General features: G+C 47.7%; 1 protein-coding gene across 5 annotated transcripts in view; it reads right to left on the reverse strand.

Annotated features, from left to right (window-relative positions):
- Window positions 1-25,603, reverse strand: part of Nod1 (nucleotide binding oligomerization domain containing 1) — a 42,812-nt gene that overhangs the window by 3,017 nt on the left and 14,192 nt on the right. For 3 of the 5 annotated variants that reach the window (XM_063240176.1, XM_063240187.1, XM_063240180.1), the window contains 10 exons: window positions 18,889-19,190; window positions 17,680-17,854; window positions 13,834-15,655; window positions 11,409-11,492; window positions 10,249-10,332; window positions 9,442-9,525; window positions 6,763-6,846; window positions 5,838-5,921; window positions 3,520-3,603; window positions 1,485-1,568 (listed from right to left, as the gene is read on the reverse strand). In XM_063240176.1, the coding sequence (XP_063096246.1) occupies window positions 1,485-1,568; window positions 3,520-3,603; window positions 5,838-5,921; window positions 6,763-6,846; window positions 9,442-9,525; window positions 10,249-10,332; window positions 11,409-11,492; window positions 13,834-15,655; window positions 17,680-17,854; window positions 18,889-19,089 (2,786 nt within the window). In that variant the 5' untranslated portion in view covers window positions 19,090-19,190. The other 2 variants (XM_063240190.1, XM_063240197.1) reach the window with 2 other exon arrangements.

The raw sequence follows: 25,603 nt of genomic DNA on the forward strand, positions 1-25,603 counted from the left end.
AGCTGTCCTCAAGTCTGGCTGGCTTCCTTTAGCTGCCCACCCCCCAAGCCACTGCCCACTGTCAAATCCTCCAATCAGCAGGAAGTGGAATGGCTGGAGGGCAGGGTCACTGTGAAGGTAGCTGGGAGATGCAGACAGAGAAACCCTGCTCTCCTGAGCTCTCCAAGGCTTTCCTGTCTGAGCAGCCACTGGGCTTCACGGCGCAAATGCTCCAGTGTTATCTTGTTGGATCTGTGACAGTGTTTTTCCAAAAAGCTTTGAGTGCATCCTACACAAGAGTCAGACATTGTGAACAGGCAGCTGCTACACCCTGCATGCATGCCTGGAGTTAGACCAAGTGACACTATTTCTCTCTCCTTTGCAGGCTATAGTCTGATGTTCTGTCCTTGTTAATTTCATTTTAAAATAAAGCTGGCTGCAACCCACCAGATTGATTTCATGATCTCTAAAGAGTTCTAAAAGCCAAGGACTTTAGTGGTTTATTTTGTTTTGTTTTGTTTGGCTGTGAAAGTCAAGAAGGGAGGAGGTGGTTAATGGTAACTGCCCCTGAGCTGAGGTGAGGCTGCTCACAGAGCTCAGAGAAGGCTCAGTGGGCGAATGAACTCTAGGTCTGTGCCCTCCATAGACCCCTGCTCTACTCCCTGCCAGCTGCCCCATACAGGCCCGAGTCTCACACCCTCAGGGGCTGGCTCAGTTCAGAGGTCGAGAACACATTTCAGAGCACTTAGGAGTCTAAGCACATGGCCTCTCTCCTCAGCTCAGGCAGGCTAGTGCTCTTCAGCAACGAGGGTCTCTTGTGTCACATTAATGACCCCAGCCCGCTCCCTGCTGCCTATGGTGCCTGGCATTAAAGCAGGTGCACAGGTGTGGTGACCTATGACTCCTAGAAAATAATACACATTCTATAGCCGCTCAGACTCCCTCAGACATCAAGGGAGGTGTTGTGTGTATAAATATACGTGGGAAAAAGTCCTCTGGGAGGCTAGGCAGAAGGAGAGAGGGTTCTACATATCATAAAGCAAAGGTTGGGTTTTCTTCTATTAGCATAAGCAAGTTCTCAAAGCAGAAGAGAGAAAGAACATAATGTTGGCTCAATCGCATCCTAGCCAAGTCTCCTGAATCCCAGAATGTCCAGGAGAAGGAAAGCACGAGCTCCAAACTCCTGGCCAGCATGACCACTCTCAGGGTCAGGGCCCAGGCACATTCCAGGGATAGCACCATGAAGCAGGGCAGATAGGCACAGGACAGGAGAGCACAAACCATGATGTCAGGCTGGGCTGAGTTTGTTCCTCTATGTGTGAACCTGGGCACATTAGACTCACTGGGCTTGTTTCTGCATTGGTAATGTGGACACAATCCCACTGCACTACAGGGCTACTGGAGGAATAAATACAAACTGCCCTGCCTGGGGCCTGGCACACAGTGAGCAGTGCTGAGTCAACATCACTGTCCTTGTCACTGTGAACAGTCGCGGGTGACCTTACCAAATCTCTGTTATGCCAGTGTTCTCCCGTAGCGCCTCTGCCAGCTGGGCAGTGCCTTTGGCTGTGATCTGATTCTGGATAAGCCTGAAAGAAGAGTAAAGCTGTGTCCAGTACAGAATACTGTGTTGAACCTTCTCCCTTTGCAGGGAGTGGTAAGTCAAACAAGACCAGAGAGGGGATAGGGGACTACATCTTTGTGTCTTCAGTAAGCAAGTTATACCTAGGTCATATACAGACAGCACTGAAAATGTGTGAATAAGGTATCTGTAGACTCCTGTATGTCCAGTGTAATTTATGAACAAATGTATGTGTGGCTTTTTTCATTGCCCAGATGAAAAGGTCAGAGACCACTGATCTGAACAACGAATTCCAAGAAGCCCTGCCAGGAGGACAGGCCCTGTGACACCTCCCGGACAACAGGAAAAGGCAAGGGAATTTTTAAACTTAAGTAGCTACCAACTAATTGTCCCTTCTTGGGGGACCCAACTCCTCCTAAAATGCTAGCATGTCCTTCCCAACATTCACAGGAAGGGCAGTGAGGTGGTGGGGGAGAGACAGCTAGCTAGCTAGGTCTGCTGTCACCACTCATGAGTCCAGTGGGAAACCTCACTACTGAGGTCTCAAAATATGCCCCATGTGGCTGAGTAGCCATTGTCCAGATGAAACCAAGTTTCTGGTGTAGCCGGCATGGCTGGAGTATTCCTGAAATGCTAGCCGGCAGCCAGGCCGCTAAGCTAACCAGGAGGTAAGTACAGAAAGATTCAACCAGATGTCTACACTTTGTCCCAGGCTTTCTCCTCACTCTGGGTTGTTTGTACCACAGGCTACTGCTGGACCCGACTCTAAGAAAGCTTGGGCACCGACCTGAGGAGAGGCCCTGCCCGGAGAATGTGGGCTGTGTTCTCATGTAGGTGAGGCTACAGAGATAAGACCCCCGAAGCACATGCAACCAAGGAGAAAGGGAGTGAACGGGATGGGACCTCTCCGGAGCCCAAAATGTGTGTGATTCAAAGGTCCCTTCCAAGGAAGAGAAAAATCTCATAGGAGAGGAGAAAATACTTGCAAATCCTGTATCAAATCAAAGTCTAAAACTGGGGACGATGATCCTCTAAGCTCAGCAATGAAAGGACCAAGAACCCAGTTATCAAATGGGCAAAGGATGTGGAAAAGTTTCTTTGAAGTAGATGTAGAACAGCCAGCAGCTGCCTGCAAGATGCTTGACACTGCTAGCAGGAAAACACATCAAAACCACAGCAGAGTACCACTTCACACCTGCGAGTACAGCCACACTAAAAAAAAAAAAAGGTGAATAGCAGCACAGCGTGGGAGGATGTGGTGAAATTGGAATCAATCCTAGGCTGCGGTAAGAATGTGAAAGAGTACAGCCATTCTGGAAAACAGTTTGGTGGCTCCTCAAAATTTAAACACAAAATCGCCATATGATCCTATAGTTCTGTTTTTAAGTGTATACTCAAGTGAAATGAAAACATCAATATGCAAAATCAGGTGCATGAATGTTCATGGTAGCATTCTTCATGACAGTCAAGAAGTAGAAACGATCCCCAAAACCAATCAAATGATGAGCAAATGAAATGTCATATACCCATGTAATCAGTGGAGTGTCATTTAGCCATAAAAAGCAATGACACAAAATGTGATGCAGATTAAACTTGGATGTTTATGCTAACCGAACACAGAGGCTAAAGGTCACATGCTATGTAATTCTATTTACATGAAATGTAGGAATAGGCAAATTCACAGGTAGAAAGTAGATCAGTGCTTGTCAGGGGCTAGGGGAAGTGAAGGATGGGGAATAACTGCCTAAGGCACACAGGGCTTTTTTGTTGTTGTTGGAAGGAAGAAGTAGTGAAAACAGCCCAGAATCAAGTCAGCAGTGGCTGTGCGGTCTTGTGAATATCCTGAAAACCTCTAAACTGTGTAGGTACTTTAAAAGAGGGAAATTTGTGGTGTGTAACTTTCTCTTAAAAAACATTTTGGAAAGCATAGTCTGAGATTCTACGGCTCTCTGATTTACCATAAATGCTTCAACGTCTGGTTGACTTTCAGCATTTCTGCGAAGCTCTCTGCCACTTCATCGTTGAGTTCATTTTGGGTCAGCCTAGAAAACAGGAAATGTTGACTCAGGAGAGCTGGGGGTGGGGGTGGGAGGGAGGGGTGGGGGTGGTGGGGGTGGGGTTGCAAGTGTTAATGAGTTCAGAAAAGCAGGATTCCAGCCTGGGTCTCTGCAGCTCTGCAGCTCTGCAGGGAACCAGCAAAGGTTCAGGCTGGCAGTGTCCACAGATGTACCCAGGGCCTTGGATTTAGAGCAGACCCTCTCCTGGACGCCTCTGTACCAAACCTGCTGCCTGTGGTGCAGCGTATACTTCCTGACCTTCCAAGCTCTCAGATTTTGCAGAAGACAGGGTTCCAGAAAGTGAGGCTGATGTCAGGCCTCCTCCAGCCCCAAGACCCCTTGACACCTGTGACAGTGTGCTAGCTGAGTCAGTGTGGAAACCTGGAACTCCACCACCACCATCACCCTAAGGGAACATGCAGCTCTGTGCTCTGAGGCCAGGCGTGAAGGACCCACGTTCAGTGTATGAGAATTCAGGAAGCCTCTCCATTGCTCTGAGTACCAACAGTGGCCTGGATAAAGCACACAAGCTCCCAGGTATAACTAGGATTGGACAGTCACGTTCCAGTGGATGAAAGAATAATAATACTGGAAATAAATAGAACATCATTTAAAAAAATCATTCCTGAAAGGGCAGTTTGGTTATGTCTATTTCAATTGTAAATGTTTCATTTTAAGAGAAGAAATTTCCCCTGCACTGAGAAAGATGAAGAACGAAGACTTCCACCTTGCAGCATGTGTGGTTTTATGGTCAGAATGAAACCATGAACAATTTGAAACACCTGCCAATGGAAACAACTGATAAAATAGTGAACCTCCATTCAAAAGGACACTGTGTGGCTTCAGGGAGAAGGAAGGAGAATAGAGGAGGGAGAAAGGTTTCAAAGTGCTCTGGAGTCAGCCCTGCAAGTTTGTATCACCAGCAAGGTGACCTCCGGCAAGTGGTTTAAGCTCTCTGGGTCAGAGTTCTCCCATGGGAAAATGTGCGTGGCAATGGTACTTTGCAGCTGTGTAACTTAGAACACAGCAAAGGCTCGGAGTATTCCGCGGCATGAGGTCACGCTCCAATCTCAGGCACTGATGGCGCTGTGCATGTGGAGCAGAGGTGAATCAGGGTGAGCTCGCAGACCATGCTGCACCTGGCTGTAGCTGCAGACATCTGTGACTGACACAATGAAGGACGGGCTCGGGAGCTCCTGGTATCTAACAGCTGCAGGCTGGTGATGATGCCTGCCATTCTCCAATGTAGTAGCCCACAACAACAAGGAAATATTCCAAACAAAATGGGGATGTGCTAAAGATAAGAAACCTGACATAAAGGGACATGTCACACATGTACAACAGTTAGTTATTTTTAAAGCTACTTGCTAAGTGCTATTTTGTATAGATTTGAATACACAGAAACAGGCTAAAAGGAGAGCACAAGAAATGTAGTTTCATTTCCCACTTTTCAGAATTCTGAGTTAATGTTTTCAGTTTTTTTAAAAAAAGCATATGTTATTCTTGAAAATCTTGAAGATGTTTTTGAGGAAAAGAATGAAAACTGCATTTACGCCAGCCCGCCTAGCATCAGAACTCTCTGATAAAGCTGACACTCTCACTATGTTCGGTAATTATGTTAGCCTCATCTCATGGGCACTGGGCTGTGGGTGAATGACACAGCAGGGCACGAGATGTCCTGCTCACTTGTAAGGAATTTATGATACAGATAAGTAAATAAAATAAAAATAAAGGAAAATCAAAGGTCAAATGACACAGAAAAGGAACAACAAAAGCACCATCAGAAGGTAGTATCCACTCATTAGATACCCTGGAGAGCACAGAGGGGGCAAGGACAATGAGCTTTCTGTGACAGATGACGGGCAGGCTGGTGCGCTGGGGGCCAAACACTGATGAGATTTGGGACAGGCGAAGGCAGCTCACGACAAGGAGAACATTCTGAGCTGAGTTCCAGAAAGCTGGACCCTCCTGCGTAACCAGGAAGTGGCCTGAGGGACCCTCCGGCAGAGTGAATGACAGACCTCCTGACTGCAGGGTGCCACAAGAGGACAAGCCTATCTTTGTGGGACCCATGCCCCTCTTCTATACCTATTCGTGCTTCTGAACATATCTGTTTGCTTCTCTAGCAGGAAACAATATCCACCTTTTCAGTAAAGATTTCAGGCTGTGCAGAGCTCCTGGTATAATTACCAAGACCCCTGGGGGGACTCAGGCTTTACCAGAATGTCAGCAGAGACGTGTTGTGCTGCAGGGCCTGAGCAAGGCTCTTCCCTCCTTCAGTAGAGATGCAGTTGAATGCGAGGCTAGAAAGGAAACACTTGGGATAGATTATTACAGACACATCCACCTTGGCCCTCAGCTTCAACTTCGTATACTCTGTTTGGATGTGCACATGTCAGGCCACCTTGAGGCAGGAAGCGGAAGCAGTCGGCCCCAGTAAGTACTGCCCACGCTTTGCAGCCTGAGCCCACGCTCGGTGCAAGGGGATGGGCATAAAGTTGCTCAAGCAGAGGCCAGATGGGAAGTGAACGTGAAACTCAGTGCGCTGAGGAGACCTAAGGGCGGGGCCCTGCCTCATCTGACAGTCTCAAAGGGCTCCTTCAGCAAGAGCTGGAGCAGGCCCTCTGCTGTTGTCCCCACTGTGAGTCTCACTCGGGGCAGGATGGCAGTGGCACTAGCAGAATCTGAGGCACCAAAGCTCTTGGAATAGGCTTGAGGCCTAGAGAAGAGCTGGGAAGGGGCACTCTCGATTACAGGGAAGAGGGTCCTCTTTACCCAAGGACCAGTCTGAAGGACAAAAAGGGCGGGAATCTTCTAGGAACGGGACCTTTTTGTTTTATGTAGACTTAGGAATTCTTCCAGCCTCCAAGGGACCTGAGTGGGTCGCTGAGGGGCCATGAGTATCCCATGTGTTTATCTGCGTGGTGTCACACTGGGTGCACGTGGGCAAAACCCTCTCTGCTGAACACATAAGAATACTGTTTTATGCTTCTAATGCACTGAGCAAAATCTTTCGGAAAGAGAAGACTCTGACATGTAATCTCTCCCCTATTAGATAAGCCAGTCCCTCTTTTCACCCAGAATAGCTGGGTGACTGGTTGCCCGTGGGCCCCTTGGCCCCGCAGCCTCAGAGGCAGCCGTTACCTCAGGAAGGATAGACGGGGGTGATCCCTCAACGCCTCTGCAAAGGCTTTCGCTCCTTCGTCCCCGATCTGATTACCCCACATCCTGAGGGCAGAGGTAAGACACTGAACGTTAGTTTCCCCATCCCACAAACTGCCTTGTTCGCCCTTTATTTTATGCCAGTGGCCAAGGCTTGATTTATATCAACAGGCAAGTGCTTTGCTCCATTTCTGGAGACCAGTTCCTCACTCTGGCCCTAAGTGAGCTGCTCTACATTTTCAATGCAAAGGGAAATGTAAAAGAATAAAGAGAAGTGGCCGCTTTGCAAACACAAGTCGTTCAGAAAGATGAACAATTAAGAGACTGGAGCTTCACCAGAGCTTTGGGAGAGCTGTCAGCCTGTGTCTCAGCTCACGACTGTCCCGATTGGTCACAAGGTCCGAACTGGCTGAAAGGCAGGAGTGTGGGGTGCAGGGCTCCCAGCCCTGTTTGCCTCTGGGCCGGGTGGGGGTTGGTGCTGCAGACGTGAAGCTCTTCCAGGAAGCAGAGGTCAGGAAGTGTGGGCAGAAACCACACTGATAACACGCTGTGCATGCTGAAGACACTGCCAAGCCCTGCGCTGCAGAGGCTGCAGCGCTGGCAGAGAGTTGGGCCACTGAAACTGACTTCTCCACCCAGAGCACATGCTTGGGGAGATCAGGCTAGCAGCTCCCACCCTGGCTCTGCCACCCACTACCCATGCAACTTTAGGTAAATGATAGAAATCTTAGAAGACCTCGGGCTCCTCAGCTGTGAGATGGAGACACTCCTGCATGGAGTCGTTTGAGCATGCTGAGAGTCAATACACATAAGGTCTTAGAGCAGTGCCTGGCCTGTAAAAAGTGCCAATTACTGACAGGATGAGAGGACAGTATGTCCAGAGAGCAAAGCCATCAGCCTGGCGCTTTCACAGCACAACTGGGGCTGACTCAGCAGTGTGCTCCCAGCCAGAAGCCGTCTGCCTCCATCCGTCCAGGTGTGGCCTGCAGAGGCCAGGGTAAGGCTTCAGTGTTTGGCTTACAATATACGTGTACTGTGAGAGCAAGTAAAAAATGAATGTTTAAATTCTGTACCTGCACTTTGACCTCTACTATGTTAAAAAATGGGATTAGGGGAAGAAACTGAGAGTATAAATGGCCTCAAATGTTAACAGTTACTATTTCTGGAAGATAACTGCCATATTGTCTATAGTTTATAAATAAGACTATCTGTGTTCTTTTTATGATCCAATAAAGTCATGATGATTATGCAAAGTGATCTGAAGCTTTTTAACCTCCCACCCATTCGGACGGCTCGTAATAACAAAACACAACACGCTAAGTGCTGGTGAGGGTGTGGAGAAACTGCAGCCCGCGTGTGCACTGTTGGAGGGAAAATAAATTGGTGCAGCTGCTAGGGAATGCACTGTGGTGTTTCCTCCAGAAATTAAAAATAGAATTCCCACATGATCCAGCAATTCCACCTCTGGGTTTCTGGCCAAAAGATATGAAAGCAGGATCTTGAAGAGATACTTCTACCCTGTGTTCACAGAGCCATTATTTACAACAGCTGAAACAAGGAAGCAACTCAAGTATCCACTGGCAGATGAATGGATAAACAAAATATCATCTGTGCAGCTGTGTGCAGTGGCACAGGTGTCATTACAGCTACTCAGGAGGCTGTTGTAGGAGGATCCCAAGTTCAAAAGTTCAAGGCCACCATGGACAACTTACTGAGATCCTGTCTCTAAATAAATAAATAAATACATAAATACAGTTGGGGATGTTGCTTGGCAGTAGGGTGCCTCTGGGTTGAATCCCCAGTGAGGAAAAATAATCTAACATATACATACAATGTATTTGGCCTTAAAATGGAGAAAACTGACATGTTACAAGAGGTAGGAACCTTAGGGTATTATGCTAAACGAAATAAACCAGCATGAAAAGACAAAGACAGCATGACTCCACTTACGTGAGGTTCCTAGAGGAGTCAAGTTCATAGACAGCAGATGGTGGCTGCCAAAGGCGGGGGAGGGAAGGAAGGCTGGTTTGTAATGGTGCACTTTCCATTTTGCAAGATAAAGAGTTTGGAGATGGATGTGGTGATGGTTGTATAATGCTAAGAATGTGGTTACCAACACTGAGCTGTACAATTAAAAATAGAGATGATAAATCTTCAGTATATTGTACCACAATTTTAAAACACAGCAGCCAGGCACAGTGGCTCACACCTGTAATCGCAGCCCTCTGTAGGGGGAATGAGGTGGAAGGATCACAAGTTCAAATCCAGCAGGAAAACTTAGCAAGGCTTTGTCTCAAAATAAAAATAAAACAAAGATTGGGGCTGTAACTCAGTGATACCAAAGGACACCCAGTACCACAGGTGAGGAGGAGAAAGACACCCAAGACATATCAAACCCATCTGTCTGTAGCAGCCACCACATGGCTAAAACAGCTCTATCCCTTTGCTGGTGGCGCTAACACTGATTCTGCATGACCTAATTAGAGGTCTGACAGCCAGAGCTGTCATCACTCCTGGGACTTCCTGCACCACTGCCTGCGGCTTCCCTGCTGCCTACCCCTCCCACCAGATTGAGAGGCACCTCTGAGGTACAATAGCCAGCCAGGGCCCATGCACACGGAGCAGGCTGCCCACGTCCGTGTGCCACTCCCTGCCACTCACCCAATGTCAGAGATCCACGTGCTGTTCTTCACCGCCAGAGCGAGACACTTGCCACCTTCACTTGTTATTTTGTTTTTTCCCAGTCTGCAGAGAGTGATGCACAGTCAGCCTGCAGCTGTGTGGGACTCCACCCATGCCCACCTCCTCCCTGGGCCACCCTTCCTGGCACAGAGCCCCTCCTTCCCTTCCTTGCCACTGTGACTTTGCTCCCGGACACACTGTGCTCTGGACCTTTCTCAGGAAGGACCTGCAGCCCTGAGGACAGCCAGGCAGGAGATGGCCACAGTCTCTGCAGAAAGTCAGTGACCTGAGCCATCCTGTGTCCTCTAAGTGACTTGAGGAACATCAGCAGGCTGAGGAGGGCCAACTTCAGCTGCCAAAGGTCAAGGTGTTTGTCTCCACTGCAGGGCAACATCAAGAGTTCAGTCCCCGTTGGCACAGTGTGTCTATGATGTAATCCTGTGGGGTTCTCCCTCAGGGCAAGATCTTTTCCTTTAGTTTTTCTCAAAGGGTAGTATTTATGCCCTTTCTACCTGGTCAACAATTAATGAAATCACACGCACGCACATGTGCACACACACACACACACACACACACACACCAGAAGATGACCCTTTCTGGTCATCGTTCTGATCAATTTCTCCACGCAGCAAGGTTATCTTCCACACACAGGGCTTCTCCATTTGACTGGCTTCGCACTAGGGCAGGCAGAAGGTTTAGAATTAAAGTTTTTCACTGGGACCTTGATTCTTTATGGAAGAGGAGACCCCAAGACTCAAAGGAGAAAGAAGGTCCCACCCCACTTACTTAAGGTGTGTGAGGCCTTTGCATTCCTCTAGGATCTGCGCGACGTACCTGGCTCCGACATCAGTGATCTGGTTGCTGTATAAACTGGATGAGAAAGCACAGCCAGGAGACTATGATGTCATGGGAATGACCTCCCCCCAATAAGTGCTGCTTCTGAGTTTCCAAAGTCTAGGTTGGAAGCAGAACACAGAGGGACCAGAGCTTGGGGTTCTGCCGCTCAGCCTAGCTTCAAACCAGCCACTGCTTCCTCCCTGGCCTCTGTCTGCAGTAGGGGTGACATTCACAGCTCCCACCGGGCTGTCTGCAGGAGCAGATGACAAGATGCACAGCCTTGGTGCGTAACTGCCGCATGATAGAGGCTATCAGCTAAGAGGGTTCTCAGCTTCTGGAAGGAAGGGGTTCCCCCTGAATATCAGACCCTCTCTTTGCCTACCCTTAGTCAAGTTACTGCTCTAATCCAACTCAATAGGAAGGTGGAACAAAGCTGAATGACACAATTCAGCTGTGGCTTCCGGGGCTCCCTGTCACACTGCGCTCTACCTCAGCATCTGCGTTTCACGCGCAGAAGATTGAGGCACAATGACCCTGAGCAACCATTCCAGCTCCCAGGGCTGCCGTGGCCTCAGGGCCCATGATGCCCCATCACAGACTCCAAAACAGGCATCTCTGAAAAACCAAAGTTCTTCATACATTTTTCAGTAACTTATGTGGAGCTCTTGTGGTTCTGACTTTCTCTACTTGCTTTGAATGCTTGCAATTTCCTGAGCCTAGGGTGTGTCCTGGGCCCTCTGTGGCTATGCCACTGCTACATAGCATGTACACCAAATCCCCATTTGTGGCTCAGCCCGAGGGTTTTAGAAGAGGGGTTCTGGGCCCACAGTAGGAAGGTCTGTTAAGGGTTTGAATGTTATAGAACCTGTGTCCACATATTCTTTCAATGCTTCCCCCAAAAACTAGTTAGGGTCCCCTACGTTAGGGTCCTAACCTCACAAGTGATGGGGCTGAGCTCAGCCACAAAGACCAGGGCCAAGCCAGGAATAGAACCCAAGACTGCAGGTTCTCTTTCTGCTCTTCCCCATGCAGCCACATGGATGGAATCTGTATTCTGTACTGCTCTATTCTTATTGCATCATTGGCCCAATGTTCCCAAGAAGGCATACCCCAAATATGTCAAAATTTTGTACTTGGTGAGTTCTTCACACAGCACCTTTACCCCGTTGTCAGTGATCTGGTTGACGCTGAGTCTGAAACAGAACAACCAAGAAAATGCCAAGTCAGGGCACTGTGCCTTCTGAAGGACACTGGAGCCTCGAGGACCCAGAGGCCTGCACCCTGGAGGCTCTCAGTTATGAATGCTCCAGTGAAGGCAGCATAGGTATCCACCAAATGGCCCCTACTAACCCTGGCTGTCCTGGGGCCACAGGCCACCTTGCTCAGGCTGCAGCACAGCTGTGCACCGCACAAGGCCAAGGCCATGAGGGCCAGGCACCTGTGCGAGCCCGCATTTGTGCACAGCCTGCAGATCTGTGGCTCTCACTGCACAGTGGGTATGGGGTTGTAACTGCAAGGAGCTGTCCTTAGTGGTCATTGCAACTGGGGAAGGGACAGCCTGCCATTTCACGAGGGGCCAGTGAGACCCCTGAAAACCACAGGACAGTCCTTACAAAGACTGTCCCACCTTACACACAAACAGCCTCCTTCCCGGCAGGAGGGCTGAAGCTGACTTTCCTATGGTAGAGGCTGAGAGTCCTGCTGCAGCTCAGGGAAAGTGCTCAGGGAGCGGAACAGGCTGGGAAGCGCACAGGCAGAGGAGAGGTTGCCAGAGGGAGGACCACTACAGGGGGTGTCAACAAAGGAGGCGACAGGCAGTGAACTTTTATACAAAGGGGCCATCTAGGAAATATTTTAGACTCTGCAGCCAGCTGGTCTCTGACACAACTACTGAACTCTATAGTGTGAAGCAGCCAGCGAGCATGGCTGTGTTCCAATAAAACTTTATTTACAAATACAAGCTACAGGCCAACTTTTATGGCAAGTAAAAGGCTGAACAGCTAAAGGCTTAATTCTCTTAGACTGTATCAAAATTATCAGACATTCTAGACCCTCTTCCCATAGTATCTGGGTTGGGGCTAGGATAATGTGTATAATACCCTGCAAGACTACCCCAATAAGGCAGAGTATGTCGTCACTTCCCATATCTATGCTTTCTTAGCAATAACCCCCTATATATGTATTTTTTTTTCACTTGGTGCTGTTAGTTTCTGGCCAATGAAATCTATGAAGCAGTGTCATTAGCAATAGCTGAGAAGTTTCACATGAACGGGCTGTGCCATTTGACCTTTCTTCTTCCTGGTGGCATGCTGACTAGATATCCTGAGCTTGGGCAGCCTGTCTTGGGTCAACAGGCAGAATCAGTACTGAGGATGGCAGAATGGCAAGGCAGAAGAGAACCTAGACTTCTGAGAGTCACAGAGACACCATACCAGCCACTTAGTATCTCTAGACTGAGCATAAAACAGAAATAAGTTATAACTCAAAGCACTAAGGTTTTCTCTAACTCCCAGCTGTAGTTATTCCTAAGCGATGCCCTCGGGAAGCTCAGAGCACTTCCCGGTGGGTCTGCAGATGCTCTTGCTTTCCTGTGCACCACTTCACCTGGGGACAGCAGAGCAGGACCAGCACCCTGCTGCAGTTTCCCTTTTCTGTGATAGGTGGCGCTGGGCTAGAGGCGGCAGAAGGCTGTAGAAGGGACAGCAGCTGGCTGACAGCTCAGAGGACAGACTGAAGCTTCTAGTTTCCAGGCCAGACAGCCTCCAGCTCCCCACTTCCTTCATGCCCATCCCCTCCCCACTCTGCTACAAACACCGGCTCTGAGAGTTCCAGATGCCCACAGCTGTTCAGAATAGTTTAGGCCTGGAGACATTGTCAAGGTTTGTTTCATACAGGAAATGGTGAGAGGATTGGCCTCCTTTTCCTGCAAACCATCGAGCAGGGAAATAACAAAGAGACAGCATTTTGACTGCTGTCTTTGGGGTGCAGGGTTATTGATTTGATCACAGAAAGTCACTACTGAATGCTAAACAGTTTCTTCACAGGAAAAAACAAAACACAAAAACAAAATCTCTCCATGGGCTACCTCTTAAAAGGTAGGTTCTTTGTACATTCTGACTCTGTTGTGTCCCAGCTGTGTGACTTGCAGTGAGTCATTAGATTCTCTGTGCCCGTTTCCTCGTTTGCTAAAACAGATAGTGACAAATCCCACTGCACTGAAGAACATGCAAGTAGGTAGGATTTGTAATGGCTTCACCCACCCACTATCAACAAGCACTGGTCCTCATCACCGTGACCGCTCGGATTAGGAACATCTCCTTTTGCAGACAGGAGGCTGGGGCTCAGAGATGTTCAATGGTTTGTTCAAGGGCACTTTCTGGGGCTGACCCAGGCCCACTGGACTCACCTTGCCACCCCGAGACAGAGAAAGCTTGGACCTTCCAAGAGTCCTACGGAAAGGTCAGGCCCAGGGGATCCCGACCCATTACGCAGGTTCCAGGGCCGGAGCCCGGCCTACCCATGCCTGCACCTCACCTGAGGACGACCAGGCGGCTGAGGCAGGGCTGCAGCTCGCGCACGCCATAGTCGTTGAGATTGTTGTTGTCCAGGTCGAGGGCCAGGCTCTTGTGGAGGTGGTGCAGGACGTAGGAGAGGGCGCTGCAGTCGGCCGAGCAGGCATTGCAGAAAGTCAGCTTGAGGTAGTCGGCACAGACGCCACGGGCCGCCAGCCGCGCCACCTTCTGGCTCTGCGTCTCGTAGATGCAGCGCAGCATCCACAGGAAGGTGGGCATGGCCTGCACCTGCTTGAAGCCCCCGCTGTGCAGCCGGGGCAGGCTCTTCAGGTAGCTGCGCATGCTGGTGCACAGGTGCGTCCACAGCGCATGGCGCTTCCTCCTTAGGGCGGCGGCAGGCACCAGGTGCCTCAGCAGCTCTTGCCTGGCCTTGGACAGCAGCCCGCACAGGAAGAGGTTGGTGAACTGAAAGTGGTCCTTGTTCTTGAACAGGTCGGAGCCTGCCGGACGGCCACCCCGCCAGCGTTGGAAAGGTAACAAAGAGGGCAGGCAGGATGCGGCTGCGCCCTCCCCAGGAGGCGTCCACTCTCGGAAGAACCGGAGCAGCTCCTGTGTGCCCACCTTGTCGTCCACCACGAGAAAGAAGGCCGTGAAGAAGGCCTGCAGGGTGATATGGAAAAACTCGTAGGACTGCCCCCCACAGGGCCCCAGCGCGGGCGTGGTCCGCAGGAAGCCGAGCGCCAGGTCCGCCTCCTGCAGCCCGGAGGCCTCCACGTCGTCCTGGCAGAACACGAAGAGGCTCTGCTCCATGCCACTGCGGGCCACTTGGCCCAGCGCGCGCAGCGTGCGCAGCCCGGCGCGGAAGGTCTCCGCAGTGCTGCGCGTGTTGCGCTGCACCAGGCTGCGGGGCTGCGTCCTGTTCAGGTGGACCTCGGTGACCAGCAAGAAGACGTCGGTCAGAGTCACAGCGCAGTCGGGCCGCTGCGGGGAGCCCTCGAAGGCGGAGTGGAAATACTGGAAGCAGCGGAAGATGATCCAGCAGAAGAGCGGCACGGCGCACAGGCTGCAGAGGTTGGGGTTGGCCTCCAGCTGCTGGAGCAGGTGGGCCTGCGCGGCGCGCTCGGGGAACATCCTGCGGGCATAGGCGCGCAGGTGGATGGGTGAGAAGCCCCGGAGAAGCACCTTCTTGCGCAGGAGGTGGCGCGGCACCTCGACGCCCGTGCGCGCTGTGAGCAGCTTTCTCGCGCCCTGGAGCAGCCGCCCGCTGAGCAGGTTGGCCAGCAGGACCAGCGGGTGGGCGGGTTCCCGGGGGCAGCAGGTGTCTGGCACTCGGCTCAGGTCGAAGTCTGAGTGCAGCTCATCCAGGCCGTCGAAGGTGAAGAGCGCCGCCTGGGGAAAGCGCAGCAGGAAGGCGAACACCTCCTCGGGGTCCTGCTCAGGGTAGCAGAAGTGCTTGAAGAGCAGGTCCTGCAGGCTCAGCGTGTCACTGTCCTTGAAGCAGCTGAAAATGCGGCAGCGGAAATGGAAGAAGAACTTGATTTCTGCGCCCAGCCGGCCCGAGGCCCAGAGGCTCTGCAGCCGCTGCAGCAGCATGGACTTGCCCACGCCCGCGTCGCCGAACACGAACACAGTCTCGCCGTGCTCATTGAGGACGTCCGAGCTGGGGTCCAGCAGGCAAGCCAGGCTGCTGAGGCTGCCCAGGATCTCGTTACTGAAGCTCACCAGCTCCATGATAGTGTCTGTGTATGTCTCCTCCAGCAGCAGCTCCTCTTTCTGCGCGTAGCACAGCATGAATTTGGAGTCGCAGCCCAGCTGGTGTCGCAGCTTCTGAGTGTACCTGCTCACTGGGGCACAGCGACCCGCGGGGGAGGTAGAGGCAGAGACAGAAAGGTAGGAACGTATTAAAAAAAGAACTATGTAGGAGGAAAAGCAAGTGCACTAACAAACCAAACCCACAGCCCTCCCTTGGGCCAAAGGCAGTTTTAGTTACTCAACAAATGCAGGCCCTCAGTACGCTCAGAGCCTGCAGCCTACATCTGAGAGGCCCTAGCACCTCTCAGCGTGACTTCAGGTTCGGCCGCTAGAGGGCGACAGACTTTCAACTGGGATCTGTGCCTGAGACCCGCCTGCCTAGTTCCCACTGAACTCTGGGTATAAGACTGAGCCCCTCACACTTGAGGCCCAGGCTGGATGGCCCTGCTGTCCCAGACCGTCTCCACGGTCCGGTCCAGACAGCATGAGCCAGTACTGTGGAAAGTCATATTATTAAGAAAAAAAAGTGCCGGGGATTTAGCTCAGAGGCATAAGTGCCTGCCTGGCAAGTGTGAGGTGGTGTGTTCGATCCCTGGTACAAAAAAAAAAAAAAAAAAAAAAAAAAAAAAAAAAAAAAATTAAGAAAGAACTGTAACCTTTCTTTTGCCTGTAACACTGACTGCCCTTGAAACAACGGGAACCATAGTCTAGACAGGCGAGAAAACAGTGATGGGCGTTATTCTGGGTTGCTTAGGAGCCACGCCTCACTGAAAGCACCACAACTAAGTTGCCTGAGATGAGACAGCACCTGACAGGCCGGGCCTCAGCTTGCTGATGTTGGGTTCGACCTGTAGGGTGACCCCTAAGAGGCCGCCAGGGGCGAAACATGCTCACAAGGGTGTGGTGTCACCAGCACACCTGTGTGACAAAAATAAGACTTGTGCCGAGGCAGGTGGTTCTTCCCCCAAAGGAATTTGCAAATATTTCTTTAAAATACTTTTTGAACTTTAAAATTATATTCAGTTAGAAAACAACTAGGCATTTATACACATTTTCAGAATCATCTAAAACCCTTCCCCATCAATTTAGTCTAATTTGGTTGTCTTTAAAATTTGTAAAGTGGATTGTATTTTATCTGCAGCTTTACTGAAACATAAATGGCATGCCACAAAATTCACTTGTTGGAAGCATCACATAACAGGAGTGATCCTTACTAAATTTACAGATTCATGTGCATGTCACAGTTCAGTCCTAGAACATTTCCATCATCCTCCCAAAGCCTTCCGATTCCTATCTGCCGCCAATCCCAGCCTCAACTTTAGGTGACTACAGACTATTGCTTTCTTCAAAATCTGCTGTATCTGGTCATTTTGTATAAGTAGATATGTACTATAACTATAAGGTCTTTTGCCTATAGATAAATTATACTTTTTTTTGGTACCAGGAATTGAACTCTGGACCTTGTGCTTGCCAGACAGGCACTGTATCACTAAGCTATATCCCTAGCCTGATAGCTTATACTTTAAAGGGTAGTGTTAATAGCTGTATAAAGAGACCAATGGAGAAATCCTTTGAAAGAACTATTCACCATGGGAATATTTTCCTTTTCTTGGTGGGGACAGCAAACAAGAATTGTGCCAACTTGATTGGCTTGGGCTTTAACCAAGCACGCTTCTCTGTGTGGCTGGGGGATCATGGCGGCATGGCCTTGGGTCTTATGTATACATGGTCCTTGGCCTTTTCCTCTCTGATGCTGCTCCTCTCCTCTGATGTCAGAGTAGGAGGTAGGCAAGAGATCAGAATGGAGTCTGTCCCCACATTACCAGCAGGCCTATATAAGCTAGAAAGGAGCCTGGGAATGTGGCTCAGTCACAAAGCCTTGGCTTCCATCCCCAGCACTGCAAAATAACAACCAGAGGAGCTACATGTGGCCAGGCCAGGTACAGTCAGTGGGATGTACTTAGGTAACAGAAATCAGCTCTTTTTCAAATAGCACATAAGCCTGATTCATGAGAGAGGACCATGGGCTGGCCAGGTGGCCCATGGGTCAAAGCATTTCCAAACCCAGGGCTTTGTTTGCATTGGAGCCTGCAGTCCCGCGGGGGCTGGCTTATACCTGGGTCAGTGTTGACAATAGTTTTGTTCTGAATGAGCTGTGAAGGGGAAAAACTGATCTCCAACAGCCAAGGCCTGAGGTCCACGTAGGCATCTGCAAGCTGCTGGAGCACGTAGAGGAAGAACTCAGACACCTCCTCACCCTTGCTCTGTACCAGATCCAGGATTTTTCGGACCTGTGTGTAGCACAAACATAAAGGCATGAACTGTTACGAGGGGTGGGTGCAGCCCAGGGCTCTAAGCTCTTACTATACCCAGCTTTACCACCTGCCCTCTTAATCAGAATGGATATGCTGGGAGCCTAGAATCAGCCAAAGTGATCTTTTTGGAAAGAAACAAAACCATAGAGTTCTATAAAACCAGAAGGCTCCCATGAGTCTAAAAACAAACAAAAAAAATCAGTGCACAGTGAAACCCATGTCCAACCACGGAATTCTCATTTTCTGCCAGGAATGAGAGGGGAGAAGAGGAAGTCACTCCAGATGAGATGGGGTCACGAGGCCACACAGCAAGAGGGTAACAGATCCCCATATACATTATATGTTAAGAACAGGGCCGTGGATATAGCTCAGCAGCACAGCACCTGCCTGTCAAGCGCGGGGTCATGAGTTCAATTCTTGGTATAAAACAAAACAACACAAAACAAAACAAAACAAAGCAAAACACAGTGTTGTTATTAAAACTGCAGAAAAAAATCAAGAGGAGACCAAGCATATGAGTGTGCTACTGGGCTTGGTCAGAAGCTGTCCTGGTCTCTGTGAACTCTCACAGCGTCACATCATACACAGGTCTGTTGCTCTTCTCCACGAGGATGTGTGGGTATGCATTTTATTTGTCAGAAGTCACGCCACACTGAGGTGAAGCTTAGAACTGTCAGACCAAGGGGAGGCCACACAGTTCTTCGGTGGGGGCCCACTTGGGATCTGAACCCTGACACAGTTCTCATCCTGAGTCTTGAGCCCATGTGAGCAGCCCTCGGTGCGAATGGATGTGTTTTATGATCACTGCTTCTTCGGGAGCAGTGTGGTAAGAGCTGCTGAGCGGTAAGAACTTGCTCTAGTCATGTGTGTACCCACGCACACGCGCATGCATGCATGTATGCGTATCAAGCCATCAGTATGAAATCCTTCGGTGTATTAACCTCCCCAAATCCTTCCCTCAGGCCAGCAGGAGAAGCTGCTTCTGGTTCCCTCCAGCCCTGCCACAGTACCTTGTCCGGCTGGGTGGGGCAGGCACACACGATCTCCGCGTCCTCTGCTGAGAAGTAGTCATTGTGCAGCAAGTTGTCCACCAGACACTGCACGTTACGGATGTGCGTGACTAGAAGTTCCCGGTTGACCTTCAACAATCTAACATGGGAGTGAGACTCAGACAGGCCACCTTCCATTTCACGATGGCCCTGCTTTTCCATACCTCTGGTAGCAAGTAGCTGCTGTCCCCAAATTCATTTTTGGCTGCATGTGTCTTGCTGGCAGAAGAATGATCAGGCTCCAGGGCCCCTCTTCTCAGTCCCTGAAGAGACAAACGTCAGCTAAGAAAAAACTGTGGAAGGATCCCACCTACTCTCACTAGTGATCTTGGGGTTTCTCTACTTAAAGCTGGAGGGAGCCCCACTTAAGACTTTTATCTGAGATGCATTAAGCCGGGGGGGGCTCATAATTCAATTACATCCATTCAGGGGTTTTTACATAACTAGGCAGGTGACCAGAGATAGCCAACAGTTTCATTTAGTACAACTAATCATTACTGTTTTTGCAGACAAAAGTGCCTTGATCCTCCACTGGGCTAAGACGGGAAGATGTGTTATTTTACTGAAGTCAATGTACATTGGAGGTTTCTACATCCCCATGTGAGGAGCTTAGTGAGAACCGAGAACTGAGAACTGAGGTGTGGCTGAGTCAGAAGGCCTAGACCTGAGAAGTCAGAAGATCGGAATGGCCCAAGGAGCGTGACAGCCAATGCTGCGGCAGCCAGGGCCAAGGAGCAGAGGGACAGTGATTTTCTGTCACAACTGCCCCTTCTGGTTGAACCACAGCCCTGCGCCCAGACCCCTGCCACTGTCACAGCTTCTGCCAGCTTCTGCAAAGTCTGCTCTGTACAGCACCTGGGAAAGGAAGGAGAAGCAATGCCACGTGCAGGGTGAGGGACAGAGGGGCTGGTGCAGTTCTTAGGGCTCTGTGAGCAGCAGAGGCATCTGTCTCCCAGAAGCCCTGGGAACCCTCATTCACCTGCTGAGTGCCCTCTGGCTAGGAAGAGACGCATGCTATTTGGGTAGTAAAAAAACAACTTTAGCTCATCAGCATTATCTCAGAATTGCACCAGTTTTATATCTTAGAACAAAACTAAGGTCCTTCAGCTTCATTTTTAGGCAACCTTGCACTTGCAGAATGAATCGTCATCTTTGAGGTACAAAGGCCTTGAGCTGGCTACTTATTTCTTTGTCTAAGCAGGACGGCCCATACATGTTCAGAGCGATACTTTAAATTTTGTTGTGGTTGAGCTAAAAATATCTGTAGGCTTCTGAACACTCACTGTCATTATTCATGCTAATGTTAACATATGCTAATGTGTTAACATAACAGTGTCATTTATGTCACAGTAACACTCAAGTTCTTGGTTCTCAAATTTTTTCCCACCAAGTCATATTGTGATTTTCTGCTCTGACCTACTTCCTTTTTTTTTTAACCTATCAAATTGCTAAATCTCAATAGATTCTTGGCTGGATTTCCACACAATAACTTTCCTTAGGCAGCCAGGGTGAGTGAACAAGTGATAATTCAACATAACCTGCTAAATGAAGGAATGGTAAGCGATACATACTGTAAAGAATTTAAAGGCATGGCATGCTTAGTTGTGATATCACTAGAAGTGTGCTGACCTATTAGATGGGAAGGAAACCTTTTCTACTGGTGTCAGTTCTGTGACCCATTTGAGGATCTGCTTGAGGATTTTTGAGACAGGGTCATGTTATGTAGCCCAGGCTGACTACAAATTCACAGAATCCTCCTGCCTCAGCCTCCTGAATGCTGAGATTACAGGCATGTGCTACTATACCTATTAACTTTTTGCTTTCAATTGAGTTTTTGAAAACTGTAATAGACTAAGTGAAACTTTGTGTCATCATTAGAAACAAACAAACAAACAAAAAAAACACTTCACAACAAATGAAAGTAACACAAAAATAAATTCATCAGAAAGAAAACAATGTAAGTGTATTGCAGCTGGTGGTGCTGCCCAGAAGCACTTTGAGTTTGGGGCCTATTTTTCAGTGGAAGAATCCAGGCAACACTAAAGACAGAGTAGTGGGCTGGGGACGTGGCTCAGCAGCACAGCGCCCGCCTGGCAAGCATGAGGCTCTGAGTTCGATTCCCAGTGCCAAAAAAGAAAATAATTTTTAAAAAGCCATTTAAAAATAAATAATAACAGAGTAGCACAGATATGAGGTCATAAGACAGTCATGAGTCTGAGAGAAAACTAAGAAAGAAGTCACTCTCTTACAGAGCAAGTTGGAGGTTTTTAATGTGACCCTGCCCTCTTTTGGAGGATGGGAGGAGGCTACATAGCTTCCCCGCTCTGCTCTCCACGAGGGCCCCATTTTACTCCCTGCTCCTGGCTCCATGCCTGTGATGCAGACAAACACAGCGGCTTGTCTTCCTGGATTTCCTGTAACACCCACAGATAGCACAGAACTTGAGGAAACCTCCCGATTTGTGGCTGCCTGACCAAGCAGTGTGGCTGTGCTGCTGGGCAGCTGGCAGGAGGTGATTTTGTAATGTTGAGAGCCCGGGTTTGGAATTTAACCAAGTGTGCACTTAGTTCATTTCTGTAGGTACTCGATGAGTTTGGAAGTCAGGAGGGGAAAAAACTGAGCACTGCTCCGGCAAACAGAACCCAAGGGTAGCCTGGATCCATACCATGGAGAGTTCCTGGGCATCCGTTACCAAAATGACAGTGTGCCAGATGCTCCTGGCCCTGGAGAAGCAAAGGGGAAGAGGAAGGGAGAAGAGGAAAAGAAGGGAGAAGGAGAAAGGAAACAAAAAATTAAAGGAAAGGCAAGGCCATGGTCAGGCCAAACCCCAGGGTCCTGGGAGCTGGGCCTGCCCCATGGGGTGCAGCTTTCCCAGTCATGGGGGAGAGCAGTGAAGACCAAAGATGGGGCAGATCCTGGTGGGGCAGCTCCAGGAAACAGCCAAGCCATGGAGGTGAGCACAAAGTTGCCAGCATGGCTTTGAAGCTGTGATTCTCCTGCCTCAGTCTCTAGAGCAGCGGTGGCAAAACTGAGCATGTGTGTCACGGCAGGCACGCACAGCCCTCTCTCTGGGCACGCAAGCCAAGTTCGTGAGTTTCTTCCAAACTAAAACCTCAGTCTTCAGGCGTGATTGCTGTGTTGGCACTTTGTGATAAATACTGTAAGCAGTTCTCAGGGGGGCAGTTTGGGCAGCGGGTCTCTATAAGATTCTCCATCACTGCTCTAGAATTAGGAGCAGGGATGACAGATGTGTGGCACTACATCCAGTTCTTTGTGCCTTTCTGATCTGCCCTGAGAAGTTGAATTCCTAAAGTAAAAGAATCCCCGGAGTGACCCACCACTCTAGGATTATTGTGGAAATTGGTGCTCACGGTCCACCTGCAATTTGACCTTCTAAAGTAAAATACAGCATCTGCAGAGCCACAAAACAAGACTCAAGAATGCAGCTCTAACACAGCAGGGGCAAAGGCCAGGTGGGAGGGAGAAGAGAAGTAAAGAAAAAACAAGAGGAATTCTTTAAGATGACAGAGCAGCAGTACTTAGCTGAAATAAAATAAAAGCCTCCTAGTCACTTTACATTTTCTAGTAACCACATAACAGAACTAAAAACAAACAGAAGAAATTAACCTTAATAATATATTTCATTTAGCTCAGTATGTTCAAAATATTATTTCAATGTCATAAATATAAAAATATTAAAGAACTAGTAAAATATTTATAAAATATTTTATGTTTGTTATATTTAGCCCTTGAAATTTGGTTGTTTTGTTTACACTAATAGCACATTTTCATTTGCATGCTCAGTGGCCACATACTAGATACAATTTTGCAGCCTTGGATACATGCTCTGAGTGTGGTTGGAAAGCCCTCTGTCCTGAAGGAGCTTGAACTGGTGGAAACTTCTGGAAAGGAAAACCACTTGATAGTATGTGTCAACAGCCTGTAAAAAGTGTTGAATTAGTAACTTCCTCTTCTAGAAATCGGCCTTTGGAAAAGAATAGGAGGCTCTGACAGGTTCTTTTCTTTTTTCCGCAAGAGTTCAGAGTTTGTAGCCTCCACAAGAGGCCATGAATGGATCAACAGAGAGAAGTAGATATAGTCACAGAATAGAGAATAGTCACAATAGATGCGAATGAAACACAAATACAACACAAATGAAATACATCACGGATATTAGGCTGAGAGAAACCAGGCACACACAAAAATGAAACATAGTATATAATTCTACACACAGGTTTTTAAAAATTATATCTACACCTTGGGTCCACTGTCTTCTAGGGCAGAGGATATATGGGAAGGGGGGAAATATTGGATGCAGAAAGGAACAGGGAAGGTTCTAGAAACAGAAATGGTCTATACCTTGAATAGAGTGATATCTGTCTCTATCTATCAAATCACGTCTATACTACAGGATTCTACATCCTTAGATTCAACCAACCATAGATCAAAAATATTTGGAAAAAAGTCTGAGCATGTATAAATTTTCTTATTCAAGTCATCAACCTGTGTATTTAAAATCTATAAATGTCTCATGAGTTATACTTCAGTGAAGTTGACTTTTTAAAAGTAGAAGCAAAATAGAGATAAGCTCAGATAAAAACTCAGACTTTGCTAGGATATTTACACTAACGTAGATATGGAATAGAACTTTTCAAGTAGAAGGAAAATGATTCCAAGACAAAAACAAAATGATGAACAACAGAAAGTGCTAAAACGTGCACAAATACAAATGTGTATTGACCGAACAAAACCTAACACCAAACAAAGCAAAGCAATATTAATCTAAAATGTGTAGAATTAACGTTCATGACAGCAGTACCACCGAAGGAAGAATAAAGTCCGTAGAGTTACTGTCCATCTCCTAGAGCAAAGTATGTTCAGATAGCAGGCAAAGGTGTGACTTTAAATTTTTGGGTGGTGGAAAACGAGGAAGAGACCTCTCTACATCCCCTGGCGGGCCTGGAATTCAGTTATTTTGCTTCAGCCTTCTACATAGCTGGGATTATTGGCCCACATCACCACACCCAGCTAAAAGTATCACTTTCTATTAGACATTTATATTAGGCTTTACTCTCTAAGATTAGCACTAAAGAGTACTAACAGAATGCAGAGCAACAGGAAGAGAGAATGGAATAATAAATAGGCTTATTTCTGAAAAAAAGGCAGACAGAAAAATAAAACAGGTGAAATACAAACAAAACAGCCAGTAGGTATAAACCAAACATATTTTTAAATAAATTAAATATAAATGGACTAAATACATCAATCTGGTAGACTTGACAATGAAAAACTGTATGCTGTTTAAAAGTGTGTAGGGTAATCCTGATTTATTAGCTTGATTGGATTAAGAAATGAAGGTTAGTGAAGCACACTTTTGGGTGTGTCTGGGTGTGTCATGGAGGCGACTGTGGGTACTATGTGTGGTCCCTGACCCCTTCCTCTCCAGCAGTGCTTCCCAGCTGTCACGAACAAAGCAGCTTCGCTCCATGAAGCCCTTCTGCCATGGTGTTTCTTCCTCAGAGCCCAAGGACCATGGCCTAAATCCTCTGTGACCAGGAGCTAATTGTATCTCTTCTTCTTTAAATTGTAGGTATAATGTGTTTCAGTGGCAGGAAGGCTAATACAAAGAGACACATCTTAAATAAAATGACAGTTTAGTTAATTCATCCAATATCAAAATGCAGGAAAGTTATACTATACTTTAAAAGAAAATCGGCATGGTCATATTGAAATTAAGGTAGAATTTTAAAATTTCACCATAGGTAGAGGGATAGTTCATAATTATTATTTAATCAGTTCTCTAGAATGTTTCAAAATGTTTCATTTGTATGCACCTACTAACAGAGTTTTACAATATATAAAGCAAGAGTTGACAAAAATAAAAGGTGAAATAGACAAATCCCAATCATAGTAAAGGACTTTAACATAATTCTGATAACTGGAAAAACAAATAGAACAAACAACCAGAAAACTGAAAAACAATTAAGAATACGGAGGATCCAGCAGGCTGGAACAATTAACAAAACAATTAAGTTATGTTTAGTAGCATTTACAGCACGCTGCACCACCAGCAATCCCGTGCCTGCCCTCATCAGCATATGTGGATTGATGGTCAAAATCGGCTAGAGTCAAATTGCAAATTCTTCACAAATTTCAGAGGGCTGAAATCATTAAGACTGAATATCATGGAATAAAATGTGAAGTCAATAATAAAAGATGTCTTTTTTAAAAAGTCTCCAAATTCATGAGTCAAAGAAAAAATAAAAATGAAAATTAGCAACATTTTGAATTGTGTGATAATGAAAATGGACCATATCAAAATTTGTGAGATTCAGTTAAAGAAGTCACAGGAATGCATAGCCTATGTGTATATATTAGCAAACAAAAACAATAATTGAATGTTGCTTTTATCATTTTAAATTTATTATTAAGCATTGAAGTTTACTCTTGCTCATAAATATCTTCTGAAAAGGTTTTTAAAGCGTAGGTGAAATTTTAACACATAGCTGGTATTCCTACTCTTCCTATACATCATATACATGATCCTGTAAACATTCATGCTAAGAAAAAAGGCTAGGAGGAAATTCACATCAATTGGGATTTACTGAGCTACAGGGTATACAGATCATTTCTATTACTTTGCTTTGGGAAGACATATTTCAAGTTGCTTAAAATA

The sequence above is a fragment of the Cavia porcellus genome, unplaced genomic scaffold (assembly GCF_034190915.1).
Source record: "Cavia porcellus strain 051 isolate PalLab524CR breed Dunkin Hartley unplaced genomic scaffold, mCavPor4.1 scaffold_2, whole genome shotgun sequence".
Lineage (NCBI taxonomy): Eukaryota > Metazoa > Chordata > Mammalia > Rodentia > Caviidae > Cavia > Cavia porcellus.